Raw genomic sequence first — 13,953 nt, forward strand, 5'->3', positions numbered from 1 at the left:
TCCACTGCAGAGGGAAAATGGCGCTGGTGAGCTGCTGGATCCGCTCATAGTGAAGGCCACGCCCCTTCAATGGCGCATGGTCTTCCTGCTTTTTTATACTGGCTGAGGTAATCTGGTGCTTAAAATGGAGAGAGAACCATTTTAAGGCTGTTTTTGCCAGTGTGGGTACTGTGAACAGTGTACTGAGATGCAGCTGTGTACTGTGGAGACGCATTCCACCCCGGTTAGAAGCCGTGCATCTCCGTACCCTCATGCCGCCATAATGGCCTGCACCCCGCTAACCGGGATGCCGGCTTAGTACTTACCACTCTACATTCTTCTGGCTCGGTTAGTGGTGGCGGCGTGCTGCAGGAATGTACGCTCGCCGTGGTGGAGAGTTTGCCCCCCCCCCCCCCCCAAGTCCCATGAAGCAGGCAGGCTGGTGCCACCCAACCCTACCTGAAAATAACAAACATAAAATAAATGCAAAAAAGTTTTCAGGAGCTTCCATAAGCGTGACCGACTCCGCCGGACACATTTTCTAAACTGAGTCTGGTAGGCGGGGCATAGAAGGAGGAGGCAGCCCACACTATCAAATTCTTAAAGTGTCCAAGGCTCCTAGTAGACCAGTCCATACCCCATGGTACTAAATGGAACCCCAGTATCCTCTAGGACGTAAGAGAAATTAACCTATTTTTGTCTTTACGATAAATCATTTTCTCATACAGTAGTCCATGGTGGGACACTGGAAAAATCATGAGGCACATAATGAGGTACTACAAGCCTGGGCACTTTATGATTGATTCTGAGTTGGGAGCAAAAAGAGGAGGTGGTGTTTGGTGGTTGTTTGTTTTTCAGTTTTAAAATGTGCAGAAATTGAGACTTGAGATGGGCATGTACTAGGTAAAATTTAAATTGCAGTATAATAATAAGGCTGTCCAGCTTTTGTGGGTTTCATGCAAAAGCAGCCAGTATTTACCCTTCATGCAAAAAACATTGCGGCTTGGTTTGTCCATGGTATTTTCTCACCCCCCCCCCCCCCCTCCCTTTGCTTTGTTCCCATTTTCTGGAATAAACAGATCACCGAGGTGTATCAAGGAAATAAGTCGAGACTTGCCATTTCTATCAAACTAAGACTAATTAAATGAGTGCAGCTCCCAGACTTTCCCCAAAGTACAACACCGTCCCGAAATGGAATGGGTATATGTCCATCTGACTTGTTCTTCAATCTCCGAATCCCCTTAGGAACAAACAGGAGGAAATCAATAGAAAACAATTACATGGAATAGTACATTTGTAATTAGGACAGCTGGTGGGTGGAAACAATCTGATGGTATAAATGTATAGTCATCACCACCTCAGGCAGTGAGTGAGAGGTAATGGGGATGGCTAGTCAGATGTATGGAGATGTTGCATCCTATTGGAGCATTGCAGGTGTGTCCCCTGATACAGTTTGCGTGCAGCGGCGCATAATCATTCAAATAAGAGGCCATATTCAGATGGATACTCTGCACCAACCATAAGGCTGATGCAAGTTTCAATGTTGAGACTGATTGTGGTTTTAAAAATGCACCAAGGGATATTTCGGGGGGAGATGTATGAAGCAGTGAAAAGAATTAAGTAAGCCAGTGCAGAAGTTGCCCATGGCAACCAATCAGCTGCTACCTATACTTTTATAGACTGTTACCTCAATGCTTATTGATTGCCATGGGCAACTTCTCCACTGGCTCACTTCTCCACTCTTTTCACTGCTTCATACATCTCCCCCACAGTGCCTAAAGAAGCATACATTTGGGTTATCAGTCCTTTTAAATTCGGATGAACGAGTCTACACCAGAGAAGTGTTTTGTGGAGACATTAGCATAAATGGGACTGCAGCAAAAGATGCAGACACAGATTCTGGACCCCTACGGCATTTTTCTTTGATATGGGGTCTTTATGTCTCAGTTTTGGTAACAAATGGAGACACTTTGTAGCATTAGCAAAACAGGGCTAGATGTGACACCTTGCTGAAGGTACACACCACCAAAAGAAGTGATAAAATATGATCCCCTGCAAGTGCACACGCTAGTGAAATGCGCCTATGGAGATATCGTTATAATATGAGGGTGCACTGTAAGAGTTTTTGGTAATGAGAAGAATTAGGGATTGCTGTCATGTGGGAAAATAACTGTAATGTGAGGAGTATTGCCGACTTCTGCACTGTTGTATTGCTGTAATGTTTAAGGTTGTTGTAGTGCAAGTGAGTGTGTATGTGTTAATATTGTTATATTAGCTGTAGTGTTGCAATTTGGCTCGAAATAATGTATTTACATTTTGATGTATGATTTTTTATTTTTTTTATCTCCCAGTCCTGGGACGCTTATTTTTCCTTCTTTTCTCCTCTCTCACATCAATAAGTTGGATGCACATTGATTGGTGGTGGGATGTCCTATCTCAGGAATTCTGGAGCACTGCCCCAATCTCCCTGACACACCGGTTACTCTTCCGCCAGCAAGATAAGTCTCAAGCATAATATAACCCCACATTCGGTTGGTACCCAGAGTAGCAGTCAGAGGATTCTTTGAGGGTACAGTCCCAGAATAAAGTATATACTTATTAAAGAGGAGCTGTACCTCCTAGTCACCCTGTTCCAAAGGGTATGTAGTCGACATGTTCAGTCAGAATGTCCACATCATCACAATGTGGACATTCAAGATGTCGACGTTGAAAATACTATTATTTTCAAATACATGTAATCAATACATTAATTCCGTAGCAAGATGGATCCGGAAGTAGCTGTCTTAGTGAGTTAATTCTTTACTAATTTTGGGGCCCCAAAAACCCTTTGACGTATCCCAATACCTTATCCCTTGTCTCCGTACATGCTCTGGGGATTCTCTGCACTGGACTGGTCATCTACTCTGTCTTGCATTCATGGGCTGTGTTCCCGATTCATGTCTTGTCCTCAAGATGTTCCCTGCTGGCCAGGCCTTCAAATTGGTGACCAAACTGAGTTGTCCAGATCTTGCTTCTTGCCCTCCACTCCTCTACACCGATCATTTTCTCCCAACATGGCTCTAGGCCTACCACAGGCCACATCAGGACCTGCTGTTACTGGTTGGGACCACGGCACTTAGCTGGTTCTTTGGATTGCCTTCAGTCTCACAGTGCAGAATACTCAGTGGTTCTCTGCCGGTCCAGTAATTCTCTCTTGGGTGGTTCTGATGCTCTGGGAATTCTGCCATGTTGCCCAGACTTCACTTTTTCCTGTTGTTCATCCATTGAATTCAATGCTCCATCTCCAGCAACTTTCTCCGGCTTTAGTACAATTGCTCTGTATCTAAATAAGTTTGCTGCACAATTGCTCCACTCCTCAGGTGAGCATTGTCTCTCATCTTGACCTGCAAGCTGGTGGGCTTAACTGATCAAGTTTTTCTGTAAAAGTTCCTGCCTCACCTGAAGTATTTCACTATACAGCTGCTGCCTTGGGCCACCTGACTCATACAGTATCAGGTGAACTCCTGCACCACTCGGCTTGCTGAGTAAGATGGGATGCTAGGTGGATAAAACTAAATTTTGGACACATAATTTGCCAGCTCACTAGCTGTTTGTGTCCGGCTTTTTGTTTTATTAAAAAAAAAGAAAAATTGGTACTTAGTACCTCCTGGCGCCAATTTTAGATGCTCAGTAATTTAAAACAGTCTGTCTGCAGCTTTCTTAAATTAGAGGAACCACCACGCCCTCCACAAGTAAACAATACAAAAAGAAAACAACTAAGAAAGCGCTGACACACTGAATACTAAAATTCAATCACTTTTTATTAAAATATGTAAAATACATAAGGACTGTTCCTAGACCACCTTTATAAACTATATTGATATAATGATCCTAATCAATCCCTATCGATATATAGACATGTGGGTTCCCTATAGTCACAAGACTATATGTTTTTTTTTAGCCAAAAATAAATGTAATAGATATATACAGCAAGGTTAATGCACCCAATACAGCCAGATGTTTGGATTGGCAACAAAGTAGATTTTAATCTTTCTAGTGGTAACTGTTGCAGTATTTATTTCATGTAGCACAAATGGTTACAAGTCCACAAAGTTATCTCCAAATATTGTAACAAAAGTTCCAGTTGTTAAATGTTAGTTTTCCAAGCAAATTTAGAACTGTTATGCATGCAGAGTTTAAATGTGTTACAGAGTTATAATTGTTGAACTCTATTAGGCATGGCCATGCTTTAAATATCTGATTGTTTTTACCGCAACCTCCCTCTGGTAAACGGGTTGCAGTCCACTACCGGCTCTGGTGCTCCACGACCTTATATCAAGCCCTATCCGGAGTTAAAGACGGTCCCAAAGGCAATGGAGCGTAATGGTCCACCGGTACAGAGAGGGAACCTCAGTGCGGGTCTCAGGTCACAGTCCGTATGAGACATGTTTCCCCACCTTAGAGCAATTCAGCATCGGCGGCTTCATCAGGGAGGCCACACACACTACTGAGCCTCATTTTGACTTGTTTTAAGGACATTACATCAAAGTTGGATCAGTCTGTAGTGTGTTTTTCCACTTTAATTTTGAGGGTGACTCCAAATCCAGACCTCCATGGGTTAATAAATTTGATTTCCATTGATAATTTTTGTGTGATTTTGTTGTCAGCACATTCAACTATGTAAAGAACAAAGTATTTAATAAGAATGTTACATTCATTCAGATCTAGGATGTGTTATTTTAGTGTTCCCTTTATTTTTTTGAGCAGTGTATATATCTCCTATATAATAGCCCTGTGACTCTGTGCCTGGCTTTCTAACGCTGGGCGGAGTCACAGAGCCCTCCACATGTCCTGCAAATCTCTCTGCTGCGTCCTTCCTCCTGCTGCCTGACTATAACCCCCTCCGCCATCAGCACACCCTCACACCCCGGCCGCGGCACAGCAACAACTGCCGCCTGTCTATAACCCCCCTCCGCCATAGGCACACCCTCACTCTCAGGCAGCGGCACAGCAACAACTGCCGCCTGTCTATAACCCCCCTCTGCCATCAGCACACCCTCTCTCCCTGGCCGCAGCGCAGCAACAACTGCCGCCTGTCTATAACCCCCCTCCGCCATCAGCACACCCTCTCTCCCCGGCAGCGGCGCCTGGCTGACGCACAATTGCCGCCGCCGCCATACACAAAGGACGGGTGGTGCAAGAGAAGCCCTCCCTGCGCCACGTACAGAGACCCGCCGCCTCCTCCGGACACACCACCGCCAGAGACCCGCTGCCTTCTCCGCACACGTGACGCTGCCTCCCACCGTCGCCACAGCCGATGCCCTCACTGCACACCACAGGTATGTGGGGTCACACTGTCACCACTTCCTCCACTGCCCATATCTACCATGCCCCCCATACTTTACCTGTAACCCCTCCCTGCCTCTCCGCGTCCCCTCCCTGCCGCCCGCGCCTCCGCATCCCCTCCCTGCAGCCTGCGTCCCCTCCCTGCCGCCCCGCCTCTCCGCGTCCCCTCCCTGCAGCCTTGCGTCTCCGCCTCCCCTCCCTGCCGCCCCGCCTCCCCTCCCTGCCGCCCGCCTCTCCGCGTCCCCTCCCTGCCGCCTGCCTCTCCGCCTCCCCTCCCTGCAGCCTTGCGTCTCCGCCTCCCCTCCCTGCTGCCCCGCGTCCCCTCCCTGCCGCCCTGTCTCTCCGCATCCCCTCCCTGCCGCCTGCCTCTCCGCGCCCCCTCCCTGCCACCCCGCCTCTCCACCTCCCCTCCCTGCCGCCCCGCCTCTCCACGTCCCCTCCCTGCCGCCCGCCTCTCCGCGTCCCCTCCCTGCCACCCCGCCTCTCCGCGCCCCCTCCCTGGCGCCCTGTGTCTCCACATCCCCTCCCTACCACCCCGCGTCCCCTCCCTGCCGCCTCTCCGCGTCCCCTCCCTGTCACCCCGCCTCTCCGCGCCCCCTCCCTGCCTCTCCGCGCCCCCTCCCTGGCGCCCTGTGTCTCCTCCCTGGCACCCTGCCTCTCTACGTCCCCTCCCCAGCGCCCTGCGTCTCCACGTCCTCTCCCGGCCACCCCGTCTCTCTGCGTCCCCTCCCTGTCACCCCGCGTCCCCTCCCTGCCGCCCCGCCTCTCCGTGTCCCCTCCTTGCCTCTCCGTGTCCCCGCCCTGCCACCCCGCCTCTCCGTGTCCCCCCCTGCCGCACTGCGTCTCCGTGTCCCCCCCCCCCCCGCCACCCTGCCTCTCCGTATCCCTTCCCTACTGCCCGCTTCTCCGTAGCCCCTTCCTACCGCCCCGCCTCTCCGTATTCCCTCCCTGCCTGCTTTGCCGCATCTCCCTATTCCCTCCCTACTGCCCTGCGTCTCCATATCCCCGCCCTGCGTCGGTGTGTCCCCTTCCTACCGCGCTGCGTCGGTGTCCCCCCCTCCTACCACCCTGCCTCTCTGTATCCCCTCCCTGCCGCCCGCACCTCTGCATCCCCTACCTGCAGCCTGCGTCCCCTCCCTGCCGCCCTGCCTCCCCGCGTTCCCTCCCTGCCATCCCGCCTCTCCGCGTCCTCTCCCTGGCGCCCTGCGTCTCCACGTCCCCTCCCTGCCACCCCGCGTCCCCTCCCTGCCGCCCCGTGTCCCCTTCCTGCCGCCCCGCAATCTGCGTCCCCTCCCCAGCGCCCTGCGTCTCCACGTCCTCTCCCGGCCACCCCGCCTCTCTGCGTCCCCTCCCTGCCGCCCCGCGTCTCCTCTCTGCGTCCCCTCCCTGCCGCCGTGCCTCTCCGCGTCTCCTCCCTGCCTCTCCGTGTCCCCGCCCTGCCACCCCGCCTCTCCGTGTCCCCCCCTGCCGCACTGCGTCTCCGTGTCCCCCCCCGCCACCCTGCCTCTCCGTATCCCTTCCCTACCGCCCGCTTCTCCGTAGCCCCTTCCTACCGCCCCGCCTCTTTGTATCCCCTCCCTGCCTGCTTTCCTGCATCTCCGTATTCCCTCCCTACTGCCCTGCGTCTCCATATCCCCGCCCTGCGTCGGTGTGTCCCCTTCCTACCGCCCTGCGTCGGTGTGTCCCCTTCCTACCGCCCTGCGTCGGTGTGTCCCCTTCCTACCGCCCTGCGTCGGTGTGTCCCCTTCCTACCGCCCTGCGTCGGTGTGTCCCCTTCCTACCGCCCTGCGTCGGTGTGTCCCCTTCCTACCGCCCTGCCTCTCTGTATCCACTCCCTGCCGCCCTGCCTCTCTGTATCCACTCCCTGCCGCCCCGCCTCGCTGTATCCCCTCCCTACCGCCTCACCTCTCCATATCCACTCCCTACCACCCCGCCTCTCCGTATCCCCTCCCTGCCGCCCTGCGTCTCCTCCCTGCCGCCCCGCGTCTCCTCCCCGCTGCTCCGCATCCCCTCCCTGCCTCTCCGCGTCCCCTCCCTGCTGCCCCGCCTCTCCGCATCCCCTCCCTACCGCCCGCCTCTCCCTCTTCCCTCCCTACCGCCCCACCTATCTGTATCCCCTCTCTACTGCCCCGCCTCTCCGTATCCCCTCCCTACCGCCCTGTGTCGATGTGTCCCCTTACTACTGCCCTGCGTCGGTGTGTCCCCTTCCTACCACCCTGCCTCCCTGTATCCCCTCCCTACCGACCTGCCTCCCTGTATCCCCTCCCTACCGCCCGCCTCTCCGTATCCCCTCCCTACCGCCCCTCCCCTCCCTATCGCCCAGCCTCTCTGTATCCCCTCCCTGTATCTCTGTATCCCCTCCCTACCACCCTGCGTCTCTGTATCCCCTCCCTGACACCCCGCCTCTCTGTATCCCCTCCCTGCTCTCTGTATCCCCTCCCTACCGCCCTGCGTTTCTGTATCCCCTCCCTACCGCCCTGCGTGTCTGTGTCCCCCTCCTACCCCCTGCGTCTCTGTGTCCCCTCCCTACCGCCCCCCCCTCCTTCCACCCGCAGCATCTACAGACTCCCTGCCTCATCCGCGGTCCACCCCCCCCGCAGCCGCTACATTCTGCACATTGTGCCCTGCAGGCGCTGGTCACACCGTCTCAAGGGACTACGCCCCCTTCACCATCGGACGCCCTTTCCTCCTCCAATATTTACCCACTACCAAAACTAACAACGCAGGTAATACTCCATATTATACATATACAGAACCCCAGAAAGGCGCCCAGGGGTTAAGGGGCGCTACGCCTTCCGACGGTGCGAAGAGCGCCCGTAGGGCGCGATGAAGCACCTAGTGTGTGTGTGTGTGTGTGTGTATGTATATATATATATATATATATATATATATATATATATATATATATATATATATATACACACACACACGCACACACGTTTTACGGACCCAGCATATACTGGGTCACCTCAGTCCCCACCCCCGTGCTTGGCTCCACCCAGTTCTGGAAACCCCCCCCATGCAAATCCTGCGTTTGCCACTGGAGGCAGAAGCTATATACTAGCTACACAGTAATACATATTAAATGCATCTTTTCCATGGGATTCTTGAACCTAGTACAGCATAATATACCATTTAACATATAAGGTAAAATGTATGCATTCTATGAGTCCAATTCTTATGTACTTTACAATATGAAACAATACAACATGTGATATAAGGCTCATAGTTTATAAGTCATAAATATAGGACCACTTTTCATATTGCAGATAGATGTATTAAGTGTCTTAATCTAATAGATCGCCTAAACTAGGACACTATTATTGGTAGATTTAATTTAATATACGCAAAATAAAGCATTGATGTTTGAAGTGCTATGGTAATGGATAGGAAAATCAAACCTTTTTTTGTGTACATGATATATTTTCCAAATAAATAAATCATGAGAATATAGTAATAGCAAATGACCCGCACACACCTGCCTTGGGATTGGAGGATGAATTTTCAAAATGGACCAATGAGAGTCGAACAGATTTCGGCGGGACAAAACAAAATCACTCCAATAACATGCCGCTTCTGGCTGGTCACTGTAACGGCTGTCCCGGGCTCGGTCTGAGTGTCAGCTCTGCGCTTCGGTCTCTCTTCTCCCTGTAATAATGAGCGCCGCTGATACTGCACTCAGCCAATCCCGCTCCGGAACACTGCTGCTCAGCCACCCCTGTATCTCTGTTACTATAGGGAGCACGGCTGGCATGTGTGCCTAAGCCAGCATTGTATTGTGCGATCATAAAGATCTCCTTTCATTAAATGCAGCTAAACGGAACCTGATGTCTTATAATGGATTCGGTGCAATATACCTGCAGTGATACCGGAGATTGGATCCCAGTGTTACACGTGCAGTGATACAGTAACAATAGCATTCTACACAGGGCATCTTGAAAGACAAACAACCTTTTAGCCAGAGCCGGCCCTAACCAATATGATGCCCTAGGCAAGATTTTGGCTGGTGCCCCCTAGCACCACCGTTGGTTCCGCCTCTAACCTTGTACCCCCTATATTTTAAATAGGAACAGTTTGCACATTTGGCGCACAATCCAAAAAGGGGTGTGTTTTTGCTGGCAAGGGGCATGGCCACGCATTAACCCCAATTCCAATTACGCAGTACTACAACTTTATTCACATATGATCATGCAATAGTGTCCATAATTCATATTACATCCCACAGTAGTATCACTTTACCTTATAAACGTTACTCCTCACAGTAGAGCCCCTTATTCACATTACATCACACTGAATTGCTCCTCATTCACATTACACCACACCCTATTGCTCTTTACTCACATTAGACGACACAGTAGTTCCCTTTCTATACGCAACGCCACATAGTAGAGCACCTTATACGCATAATGACACACATTAGTAATGCATTTACACACATTCCACACAGTAATGCTCCTTACACATATGAGACACCTTATTAATGTCCTTATAAACATAATGCACCTTACACATTATGACAACCGTTATTAATGCCCTTTTACACATAATGTCCCTTACACATATGCCGCACATTATTAATGCCCTTATACACATAATGACACACATAGTGTCCCCTACACATTTGCTGCACATTATTAGTGCCCCCATACACATAATGACACATACGGTAGTACCCTGTTACACATATGTCGCACATTATTAATGCCCTTATACACATAATGACACACATAGTGCCCCTTACACATATGTTGCACATTATTAATGCATTTTTACATGACACACATAATGCTCCTTACACATATTCTGAACACTACTGCACAACCAACCCACTCACATAGCACTCACACTGCCACTAACACTGTGACCTCTGCCTCTGCTTGGATACAGATGTTTCCTGATAAATATTGCCTCAATGCTAACGTCAGGGACACCTTTTTTATTAAAATGCATCTTATTTGTATTGCTATATGGCTAGGATGCACATGCAGCTTCTGCTGATTAAAATGATATGCAGCATGCCTATATACTGTGTGAGACTGTGGCTGTATCTGCATATGAAATGCTACACACAGAATATAGGCATGCTGCATATCATTTTAATCAGCAGAAGCTGCTGATGCCCCTCGGCATTTCAAATGCCCTAGGCAATTGCCTAGTTTGCCTATGCCCTTTGGCCGGCTCTGCTTTTAGCAACTGTGTTTATAGGAGATTCAAAGTGATACGAACAACGGGACCAATTGCTACAATCTACTGATACTTTGTAACATTGGAATAAGATACAATAATTCTCTAGTTCTGCAGCAGCTACACGGGCAGTCACTGCTCTATGGATTGCTTTATGTAAGCACTAATGCGGACATCTGTAATATGATGACTATATGACCCCGCTTTAGTTTGGAAGTGAATTTATAGTTCATGGAAGCGGAGATACAATAAGGCAAATTTGCAAGTAGCACATATAATACCCATCATAGTTTCAGCCCGATTAGAGAGGAGGTGGGTGGCTCTTAGAAGAGCCTTTGTGTTGATGTGGGTCAGAGAAGGGGGAGATTACTTGGCGCTGGTGTACTTGGTAACAGCCTTGGTGCCCTCGGACACGGCGTGCTTGGCCAGCTCTCCCGGCAGCAGCAGGCGTACGGCGGTCTGGATCTCCCGGGAGGTGATGGTCGAGCACTTGTTGTAATGAGCCAGGCGAGAAGCTTCCCCAGCAATGCGCTCAAAGATGTCATTGACAAAGGAGTTCATGATGCCCATAGCCTTGGAGGAGATGCCGGTGTCAGGGTGCACCTGCTTCAGCACCTTGTAGACGTAAATGGCGTAACTCTCCTTCCTGCTCTTCCTACGCTTCTTCCCATCCTTCTTCTGGGTCTTGGTCACCGCTTTCTTAGAGCCTTTCTTAGGCGCCGGAGCAGACTTTGCTGGATCAGGCATTCTTTAGATCTCTTCGATACAATGTAGAAAATCTGTGCGGTCATCTCCCACATCTATTTTATTTATAGGCAGCTTATGCAAACGAGGCATCACCAATGCAAGCTACACTATTGGGTAGAAGTGTCATGTGACACTGGTAGGCATCGTAACCCCACTCTTCTTTTTGCGGATTGGTCTGTGGATGAAGTTGAGCTGCATTGGTTAGCTTGTAAGCAGACCAATCACAGAGCAAGCAGCATGTCGCTTCTGAGTATATATGTAAGAGGAGGGCGGTGTTTTAGAGACATTTCTCTCAGTGTTTCTGTTGTAAGACAGTCTCTTTTATCTTCCTGAACCTCGCAAGCATGTCTGGAAGAGGGAAACAAGGCGGCAAGACCCGTGCTAAGGCAAAGACTCGCTCATCCCGGGCCGGTCTCCAGTTCCCAGTCGGTCGAGTTCACCGTCTGCTGAGGAAGGGAAACTATGCGGAGCGTGTGGGAGCCGGTGCCCCGGTGTATCTGGCCGCAGTACTGGAGTATTTGACGGCTGAGATTCTTGAGCTCGCCGGAAACGCCGCCCGCGACAACAAGAAGACCCGCATAATCCCCCGCCACCTGCAGCTGGCTGTGCGCAACGACGAAGAGCTCAACAAGCTGCTCGGTGGGGTGACCATCGCCCAGGGAGGCGTTCTGCCCAACATCCAGGCCGTGCTGCTGCCCAAGAAGACCGAGAGCCACAAACCAGCCAAGAGCAAGTGATTTCACTGCTAGATACTTGTCCCCGCAACACAAAGGCTCTTTTCAGAGCCACCCACCCTGACCCCAAAGAGCTGATTCATGATATGCTGTACATGTGGGAGTAATTAGCCCGCTGTTTAGCGGGAGAGGTGCGAGTATCGTACTTGGCGTTGTGCTTCTGACGGGAAGTAAATCAGACCCTTGCGTGTAACAAGCAGTAGAGCGCAGACATATAATAATGTTATTTCTATAATGTTCTTTCTGCAATAGGACTTATAGCGCTAAACAAATGAAATTAATACAATACAGCACAGAAACCGTGGAGCGCAGGGAAGCTATGCAGGAGATACTAAATGGACATTTAGAGAGTGATGAGTCTACAGGGAAGTCTTGAGTGTGTATGAAAGATTCTAGAGCGGGGGCCTCTCGAGCTATGCGGGGATGTGAGTTCCATAGAATCGGAGCTGCACGGCTAAATGCTTGACCCCCAGATTCATTAAGGGAGGTACTAGATGTGTAGGGCAAGTTCCTCGGTAGCTATATCTAGACCGTGTGGATGTCTCTATAAAGAGCCGTCTTACGGGCATTTACTTCCATAGAAAAGTGCTCATGGAGCCTTATTAAAACGTTCCCTTACACTTGATCAACTCTAACCTTTCATGGTGAAGACTAGTAGCCCCCTGTGCCCTGACTGCACGCTGAATTGAGGAGGCTCCCGCCACTGTTCCAGGGCAGCGGCAAGCTGGAAGGAAGGTGCGGGTAATTAAGGGATATAGGCCGTGAGCTTTGTGGCTACTAACTACGAGGAGCCTAGGCAGAGCTAAAGGAGGTGGTATCCGTCCAATTAAACACCATTGTGTAACTTATGCTTCAGCTGGTTTAGAAGGATTTGGTGGCTCTGAAAAGTAGTGATGAGCGGGTTCGGTTTCTCGGAAACCGAACCCCCCCGAACTTCAGCCTTTTTACACGGGTCCGAGCCGTGCTCGGATTCCCCCGTGTGGCTCGGGTAAACCGAGCGCGCCCGAACATCATCATCCCGCTGTCGGATTCTCGCGAGATTCGGATTCTATATAAGCAGCCGCGCGTCGCCGCCATTTTCACACGTGCATTGAGATTGATAGGGAGAGGACGTGGCTGGCGTCCTCTCCGTTATAGTAGAAAAGACTGAGTGACTTAGTTACAATTGTGGGGAGGATTGGGGACGGGGAGCAGCTGTTAGGGAGTACAGTGCAGGGTTTTGATTATAATACCACCAGTGAGTTTAATCCGTTGTTTCTCTGCCTGAAAAAAACGCTCCACCATATCTGTGCTCAGTGTGCTGCACTGCTGCATGATATATCTGTGCTGAGTGCACTGCTCACACTGCCTAATTGTGGGGACTGGGGAGCAGTTATAGCAGGAGTACAGTGCACAGTTTTGCTGACAGTGACCACCAGTCCAGTATACGTTTGTCTGCCTGAAAAACACTCCTGTGGTGGCTTTTTTCTTCTTCATACTAGTTTAGCAGTCTGCTGACAATGTCCACCAGGTCCGTTATTATTATACAGTATATTATAAATATATATATAGCAGTACAGTAGGCCACGGCTGTACCTACCTCTGTGTCGTCAGTGCACTCGTCGTCCATAAGTAATATAATACTATACTATCCATCCATCTACATTGTATACCTGTGGTGGCTTTTGTTTTCTTCATACTAGTTTAGCAGTCTGCTGACAGTGTCCAACAGGTCCGTTATTATTATACAGTATATTATATATATGTATATAGCAGTACGGTAGGCCACGGCTGTACCTACCTCTGTGTCGTCAGTGCACTCGTCGTCCATAAGTAATATAATACTATACTATCCATCCATCTACATTGTATACCTGTGGTGGCTTTTAGTTGTGCGCATTAAAATATGGAGAACAAAAATGTGGAGGTTAAAAAAATAGGGAAAGATCAAGATCCACTTCCACCTCGTGCTGAAGCTGCTGCCACTAGTCATGGCCGAGACGAT

At 50.2% G+C, this 13,953-nt stretch overlaps 2 protein-coding genes across 2 annotated transcripts; one reads left to right on the plus strand and one right to left on the minus strand.

Moving 5' to 3' along the window:
* Positions 1-10,823: 10,823 nt before the first annotated feature.
* On the minus strand, positions 10,824-11,237 carry LOC134934833 (histone H2B 1.1-like). The gene has a single exon (XM_063930181.1). It carries the CDS (start codon positions 11,233-11,235, stop codon positions 10,855-10,857), a length of 381 nt encoding a protein of 126 aa, XP_063786251.1. The 5' UTR covers positions 11,236-11,237; the 3' UTR covers positions 10,824-10,854.
* A 336-nt stretch (positions 11,238-11,573) lies between these two features.
* LOC134936275 (histone H2A type 1-like) lies at positions 11,574-12,002 on the plus strand. The gene has a single exon (XM_063931291.1). The coding sequence runs from the start codon at positions 11,580-11,582 to the stop codon at positions 11,970-11,972; it is 393 nt and encodes a 130-aa protein (XP_063787361.1). The 5' UTR covers positions 11,574-11,579; the 3' UTR covers positions 11,973-12,002.
* Positions 12,003-13,953: the final 1,951 nt, after the last annotated feature.

The sequence above is a fragment of the Pseudophryne corroboree genome, chromosome 6 (genome assembly GCF_028390025.1).
Source record: "Pseudophryne corroboree isolate aPseCor3 chromosome 6, aPseCor3.hap2, whole genome shotgun sequence".
In the NCBI taxonomy this organism is placed as follows: domain Eukaryota; kingdom Metazoa; phylum Chordata; class Amphibia; order Anura; family Myobatrachidae; genus Pseudophryne; species Pseudophryne corroboree.

Bases quoted from the DNA above. Each gene is read 5' to 3' on its own strand.
- LOC134934833 (XM_063930181.1), bottom strand. From the start codon at position 11,235: ATGCCTGATCCAGCAAAGTCTGCTCCGGCGCCTAAGAAAGGCTCTAAG.
- LOC134936275 (XM_063931291.1), top strand. From the start codon at position 11,580: ATGTCTGGAAGAGGGAAACAAGGCGGCAAGACCCGTGCTAAGGCAAAG.